This window comes from Boleophthalmus pectinirostris, unplaced genomic scaffold (assembly GCF_026225935.1).
Source record: "Boleophthalmus pectinirostris isolate CB_2022bp ecotype Guang Dong unplaced genomic scaffold, ASM2622593v1 HiC_scaffold_13, whole genome shotgun sequence".
NCBI classification, from domain to species: Eukaryota; Metazoa; Chordata; class Actinopteri; order Gobiiformes; family Gobiidae; genus Boleophthalmus; species Boleophthalmus pectinirostris.
The window spans coordinates 10,406,827-10,414,363 of NW_026571036.1; the positions used below are offsets into that span (position 1 = coordinate 10,406,827).

Here is a 7,537-nt window from a genome sequence, read left to right on the forward strand (position 1 = left end):
AATTGAACTGAGATACTGTGTAAGTTATGGTAGTCCCTGTAAGGTTTATTCACAAATGAACTAATTTGAACAAATAAACATTACTTTCCAATGACTTTTAGAATAACTCACTATTTCACATACTAGTAAGGATATAGGAAATAATAGGGATGGGACAAGACTATAATCAGTATATATAAATCTTCTTTATACAGTCTATGGACAGCAAAAATGTATATGATACATTAATTGCAGGGTTATGTTCACAATTTTGCTCTCATGTTGTTGTGGGTTTTTTTGTTTTTGTTTTTTTTCAATTTTATTTTATGTTTTTGCTGTCATTGTAGAATAGGGGTGTGCAAAAATATCAAAATATCAATATATCGTATTGTTTAATGAGATAATACAGTATCGATATCGTAGGGCTGCTGTGTCGATATATCACCAAGAGTATTTTTTGGTATATTTTACCAAATTATTTTGTTACAGCGCATTACAGTGATATTTTCACTGTTCTGATGACTAAAATGTTTGTGTTTCATATTCACTTTGCACAAGAAGTGGTTTAACAAAGACTTTTAGCATCACAGCCACGATTTAGCCTTTACTTTTTATTGAACAGTATTGAATCAATTTGAAATATATCGTATCAAATCGGAAGTCTTTTGTATGTATTCTTTAGACCAGGAGTCCCGTTACAAAATAAAAATGCGAAAGAGCTATTCATTTTAGCAGCCGTAAGAAACTGAGGCGATTATAAGAAAAAGGGCAAGCCTTGGGATACAGTTAGAAGCTTATAAAACCATTGTCCTTTTATCAGTGCACAATGTTGGGCATCAAAATGATAAATTTGCAATGTTAATAGGCATATAATTAACCACATTTTGGTTATTCAGCACAATGGTATAATTCCGAGCTACTTGGAAAAGGGTGGAGAGCTACAGGTTGGAGAACCCTGCTTTAGACAATTAATGGACAGCAAGAAGACAGGATTTTTTGACATGATACATTATCAATAAATTGCATGGTAATGTTCACAGTTTTACTCTCATGTTGTTGTTTTTTTAATCAATTTTATTTTATGTTTTAGCTGTCATTGCAGCACTGCTTTTTTTTTTTACCATTTTTCTCATGAAATATCATTCACTAAACAGTTTTTTTTTTTTTTTTTTAACACGTGGTTAAACGAATCTCACAAACATTTTCTACAAGTGTGCACAAGAACTATACTAGAAAAGCCTTTGTTATTGTCATTGTCTCTGTATTCTGGATGCAGTTGCCATAGTTTTCTGCAGCCTGGTCTATGAGCCTAGCAGCATTTGACAAGTCATTTTGTTTCCGTAGATGGTAAATGTTACCACGGCACAGTTTAATAATAACGTGGTTTTGTGTTGAGATGAGGTTCATAATCGTCTCTAAAATAAGATGTAATGATGTTAATTTGAGCGGGATAAACACGGTGCTGCTTGTAGAGTCGCTCTCATGTGTCTCACCCGGCGGCTGAAGTCTGCTCCCTGCCCGCCTCCTCCTCCTCTTCCCCGGCCGCGGTAATGGTCTCTCTTGCCCCGGCTGCGGTGGTACCCGGATCGGCCGCGGCCCCGGTACTCTCCGCCGTGACTGTCACCGTCATGCCCGCCGCGGCCGCCTCTTTTCCCGCCGCCTCCTCTGCCTCGGCTCGGTCTGACTTCCATCACTGTTGTTGTCAACTTTACCCGGACACTTTAGCGCACTGCACCAAAACACCGGTGTCTATGTCCGTCTGTCAAATCGGCCCCATGGTACAATGCGGTGTAATGGTTCCGGATTGAAACTTCTTTGTACGTTTATTTTAATTAAAGTTACAAAACCAAAATCAATAATCAACTAATACACCAAACATTTTATCTCTATAGTATGGGGTCAAGCAACAAAACCCAAATAGTTGCACTTATAAATAGTAAATGAATAACGTGTTTGATTGTTATATATGAAAAATGTATTTATTTTTATTTTTATTTTTTAATTTTTTTTTCTTGTTTTGGACTTAAACTGAGACGACATCTATAGGCCTGTAGACTTCCACTGAGATGAAGAGCAGCCTAAATTACCATTATGATCTGCAAAATGTGGTGTGATTGGTTCATACATCAGGATTTATGGATAAGTGATTAAACACACACACAGTTTTTTTTTTTTTTTTTTTTTGTGTATGTGTGTTTTTTTTTCAGATTTCAGGTGACATACTCTCAGGTGGGGGTCAAGAGCTGGTTTTTCCTATTGATTATACTGTACTTCACAATGAGATATCTAAAAAAATAAAAAATAAAAAAAATCACAACAACATTTTAGCTGCCTCCCTCTGTTTTATATATATATCTACATAATGCTGTGTGATGTTATTTGAAACCCAGCTAAACATTCTAACTGAAACAGGAATATTGGTTTCTGTGACCATGTATGTAACACCATTATATCTAATAATCTCTACACCCAGTGGCGTTGGACTGGGGAAATAAAGGATACAGCTTCCCCATGGCCGAGGGCAAGGAGAGGCCCTTCACAAAGACTGCAATGTGCATTTTTCATTAGACAACACATGACGGTTTAGTCTTGTGGTAGTGCTGGTTTAGACCTGGTATAGAGCCTGTTTACAGGAGAATGCTTGCAGGTAAAAAAGACAAAATATTTTATCAGAAGTGCCTTTCGTTTAGACGGTGACGGCATTTTTGGGGCTTAAAAACACAAAATCTAAAACCACCCTCCAGAGTGGAAAAGTTGAATACGCTCCGTCGCAGCGTTTCCGTCTACACTGCCCAAGACGCAAAACTCCGGTCAGACCTGCTCACGTCTTGTACAATTTTACATCACATACATCACCACCTAGTGTCATCACCGAGCCGCCTGGCATGCATACCCAATCGAATTCCACACACTTTTGCATCACCGTATGCACACAGATTTCCTCCCAAAAATGCTTGTCTAAACGCGGAATAAAAAGTGAAGACGCGACACCACTTTTGCATCTTCTGTTCAGACCATCATCATATCACATAGCCATAGTCTTGGTTTAGACCTGGTTAAATCTTGTGGTAGTCCTGCTTTCGTCTTGTGATAGCCCTAGTTTAAACCTGGTTAAGTCTTGTGTCAGTCCTGATTTAGTAAAGAAGCCCCACCAACATGATTTGTACCCAGGGTCCAGATTTCGTTCTACACTCCTGTCTATGCCAATACTAAATTCTCTCCTGTTTTTCTTTACAGGTGCCGTTCTTTTCCCACATGGATCCCCAGAGGAGCATCTTCCGTGACTTGTCCAACTACACCAGTGACTTTGAACCCAGCAGTGTGGATACTGACTTGTCCAACAGCTCTTTTGGCAACTCATCCCACGTCCACATTCCTCCCCACAGCCTTTGGGAGGCCATCGCAATCGCCACTGTTTCTGCCATCGTCAGCTTAATAACTGTCGTAGGCAACGTCCTGGTCTTGGTGTCTTTTAAAGTCAACAGTCAGCTTAAGACGGTCAATAATTACTATTTGCTCAGCTTAGCCTGCGCCGACCTCATCATAGGAGTGTTGTCTATGAACTTGTACACTACATACATCTTAATGGGATACTGGTCGTTGGGGAACCTAGCGTGCGATCTCTGGTTGGCGGTGGATTATGTTGCCAGTAACGCTTCGGTTATGAACTTATTAGTCATCAGTTTTGACAGGTACTTTTCCATTACGAGGCCGTTGACATACAGGGCAAAGCGGACTCCGAAAAGAGCAGCCATTATGATAGGAATGGCATGGATCGTGTCATTCGTTCTCTGGGCTCCTCCGATCCTTTGCTGGCAGTATTTCGTCGGCGAGCGCACCGTGCAGTTCGACCAGTGCCAAATCCAGTTTTTGACAGAACCGGTGATCACTTTCGGCACCGCCATCGCCGCTTTCTACATCCCAGTTTCGGTTATGACCATCCTGTATTGCCGTATATACAAGGAAACTCAAAAAAGGACTAAAGACTTGGCGGAGTTGCAGGGACTAACCAGTGGATGCGTCCAGGAAGGCACCAAACCTCAAAAGACACTGATTCACTCCTGTTTCCATTTTACACGAGAGAAAGCAGATCGAAGTCAAGCATCCTGGTCTTCTTCCAACCAAAGCAACGCCACCAAAACCACCACGCGTTCCGAAGAGGCGTGGACCAAATCCGAGCAGGTGACCACGTCCTTCAACAGCTACACGTCTTCCTCGGAGGACGAGCATCACGTTTCCATGGACACGCCCCAAGGCTCCTTCAAAGATCAAAACCGGGGCAGCAAGAACGGACAGGTGGCAGACTACGGGGGCGACGAGCAGTACTTCTCCTCGCCTTCCAAGCAAAACTGCAAAAAGGGCATCGCGTACAAGTTCAAACTGGGTTCTAGAGGCAAAGATCCTAGTCCCGAACCATCTCCAAGCAAAACCGAGACGGCGCAGGCGATCAAAGACAACTCATCGCCTTCTTCCTCCTCCACTTCCAAACCGATAGACCCCAACATGAAGAATCAAATCACCAAGAGGAAGCGAATGGTGCTCGTGAAGGAGAAAAAAGCGGCCCAGACCTTGAGCGCGATCTTGCTGGCTTTCATATTGACATGGACGCCCTATAACATCATGGTACTCATCTCCACCTTCTGCGCAGAGTGTATCCCCACCTGGTTGTGGCACTTGGGCTACTGGCTGTGTTACGTGAATAGCACCATCAACCCCATGTGTTACGCCCTGTGCAACAAGACCTTCCAGAAGACCTTCAAGATGCTGCTGCTGTGCCAGTGGAGGAGGAGGAGGTGCGAGGAGAAGCTCTACTGGGGAGGGCAGAACGCACACGCCAACAACAAAGTCACTTGAAGAGCTGGTCGAATGATGAGGTTTTATTGGCGTACTTTGTAAGCACTGGGTTCGCAGTGTAATTTAATTGGACATAAGGCTGTGTCAGGGAAGAATGAGAGTGATGGAATATATTTATAGAGTGGACTTTATAAACAGATTACAGTAAATGATCTCCAAGCGGCGGACATGTTGTAAATGTAGGCTCTACTCAAGCACAGGCTATTTAAAGAAATGGAGATTGCCATTTTTCTTTCAATGTTAACTCTAATGCTAATGTTGAGAATCCTTCTTTGTTGAGGGTAGCATAGACTTATAAACTTATTTCCGTGCTTTAAAAAGTCGGTGGTTCTAGTTGCTAATGTAAACAAATGTAAACACCAAAGGAAATATGCATTAACTGCGTTTTTAGGAAATTAATAACCATTTCTTTCCCTTAAAGTCCATGAAAAGCCATATGAAAACAGTTTGATGGAACCAATTAAGCCCATCAAAACATTTTAAGTAATTTGTTGAACTATATCTAGATGATAAATGATAATATTAAAACCAAGCCATGACACACTAATTACCCCCTGAAACTATCCTAAATGTATGATATTGTAAAAAAAAAACAAGCTGCAATAAATAAATGACAGATTACAACACTTTAATAGTTAGTTAGTAGGGATGTAACGATATCCAAATCTCACAGTACGATATTTATTGCGATATTTTGAAGAGGCTGATATAATTGTAGATAGGACCCTTTTCTGCTTTTAAAATACCTTGACAAGATTTTGGTGTGAATTAATCCCGTCATAATCTCAAGAATTCAAGTAAAAAAACATCTCTTCATGTTGTTTGCGCTGAAATGAATCATGGGATATGTAGTTCCCGATGTTGATAAGCTGTTGCTACCGTAAAACCATGCATTAAAGCAAAGGAACTATTATTGTGAGACTTTTGAGGATACGATATAACAATATTTTGGTTATTGTTACATCTCTATTAGTTAGTATCTATAATGAGTCAGAAAATGTATCTATTCAACCTTCTACACCTCAAATCTTATCATAGTATGAAACAACAACCATAATTTTTCCACTACTACAAAGAAAACTTACCAATGATGAATACTAACCGCTTAAAATTACTGTTCTATCTATCACGTATTGAAAAATAAATCGTAGTAATTATCATGACAAATTTGGCACCAATATCCATGTGTAATCTGCACTGACTGCCCTGTGTGATGTTAATTGCCAAAAATATATGAGGCTATACCAGGAGTGGGCAAACTTTTTGACTCGTTGGCCATAGAGGGTTCTTAAATTTGATGGAAGGGCCGAACTAGAAGCAGATAGATGGAGTTTTTTGGTAATCCACGTCATAAAAGAACAAAATAAAATTGGATATGTAGAAACCATATCCCATTTTGTTGAAATAATTGAAAATCATTACAAAGCATTTCAACAAAATATCTGTCTTTAAAGTCCCACGGTGTTTACTATTTATTGAAATGACTTTTAAAACACTGAAAATTATTATTATTATTATTATTAGTGTTCTTCAAGTTCGGTGGGTCGGATTAAAAAGATTAAAGGGCCGCATATGACTCCCGGGCCACAGTTTGCCCGCCCCTGTGCTATACTGTAAAAAAGGCGGTCTCATTTGGCATAGCAGCACTTCCAATGACCACTCTACAATTCTCTCTCCATATAGAAATATTACTTCCATTCTCTTCAACAAAAGGTGTTTTTTGTAACCAAAGACAAGCTCAAAACATTTTTACAAATTATGAGAACAGCCACATCATCAGCCTCTAACAGGGAAGCATAAAACTACAGTGTTAGATTTATAAAGGATGTTTTTATATTTCACAAAACTGACGATGCTCCTCTTTAACTGTGCACTGATAAAAAGTTTTTAAAGTTGGACCAAACACTTAAACTTCTCCTACAACCACATTTCAAACCGAGCTGCTAAACTGGACAGGACCTGGAGGACTTAAGAAGAGAAAGAGAGAGAAACCTGGCGTAAATCAGGGCAGGTGTGGTGTGCAGGGATGGCAGTGCACACTCAGTTTTAGACGTTGCTGAAACTGAAAGCTGCAAATGTACATAGTTTGCACAAAAATTTCCAAAAAAGGACTAAGAGTATGTGATAATAAACTGTGTACATGGTGTTTTAATAGTAACAAAAAGCTGACGGAGTGTTTAGTTCCACTTTAAATAGTTAATTTACAGCTGATTTGTTTGTCAGTTTGAAAAGGGCAAAAAAGATGAGCCAGTTTCACGGTTTAATTTTAAGCAGCAATTTTTTAATACAGTAAAAAAAAAAAAGGTTTGATTAGAGAAAAGAAGTGAACAGTTTGATCGAAACCCTTTTGTTTTTTGAACAGCATTTACATTGCCGTACATTCCTAGCCTGGTGAGCCTAACTGGAGCCAGGCTGAAGTTCAAACTATTATGTGTTTCTGCTTAAATAATCTGTACATAAAAGGGAAGAGTGTAGGTCTTTATATTTCCTTCCTGGATTTGACACTTTGACAAATCTTTAATATAAATTTAAATGTTACGAAATGTTTTTTTTTTTGTTTCTGAATTTTGCTGATGTTTCAGTTTTGTTTTCAAGGGCTTTCAATGGTTTCTGTGCATATAAGCTTCTTATGTTTCACATGACATAACTTTGAGATTACTCAGTATATCCAATGTGCATAAGATAAAAAAAAAAGATTTGTAAA

The 7,537-nt window shown here is 39.3% G+C and overlaps 2 protein-coding genes across 2 annotated transcripts in view; one reads left to right on the forward strand and one right to left on the reverse strand.

Moving 5' to 3' along the window:
- aven (apoptosis, caspase activation inhibitor) overlaps positions 1-1,693 on the reverse strand; it is a 108,321-nt gene extending 106,628 nt beyond the window's left edge. The window contains exon 1 of the mRNA XM_055149258.1: positions 1,473-1,693. Within this exon, the coding sequence (XP_055005233.1) occupies positions 1,473-1,670 (198 nt within the window). The 5' untranslated portion in view covers positions 1,671-1,693. The remainder of the gene's footprint in view (positions 1-1,472) is intronic.
- A 1,541-nt stretch (positions 1,694-3,234) lies between these two features.
- chrm5b (cholinergic receptor, muscarinic 5b) lies at positions 3,235-4,833 on the forward strand. The gene has a single exon (XM_020935996.2). The coding sequence runs from the start codon at positions 3,235-3,237 to the stop codon at positions 4,831-4,833; it is 1,599 nt and encodes a 532-aa protein (XP_020791655.2).
- The last annotated feature ends 2,704 nt before the right edge of the window (positions 4,834-7,537 follow it).

What these genes read in the sequence shown, in the direction of transcription:
- chrm5b (XM_020935996.2), top strand. Translation starts at nt 3,235, where the DNA reads ATGGATCCCCAGAGGAGCATCTTCCGTGACTTGTCCAACTACACCAGT.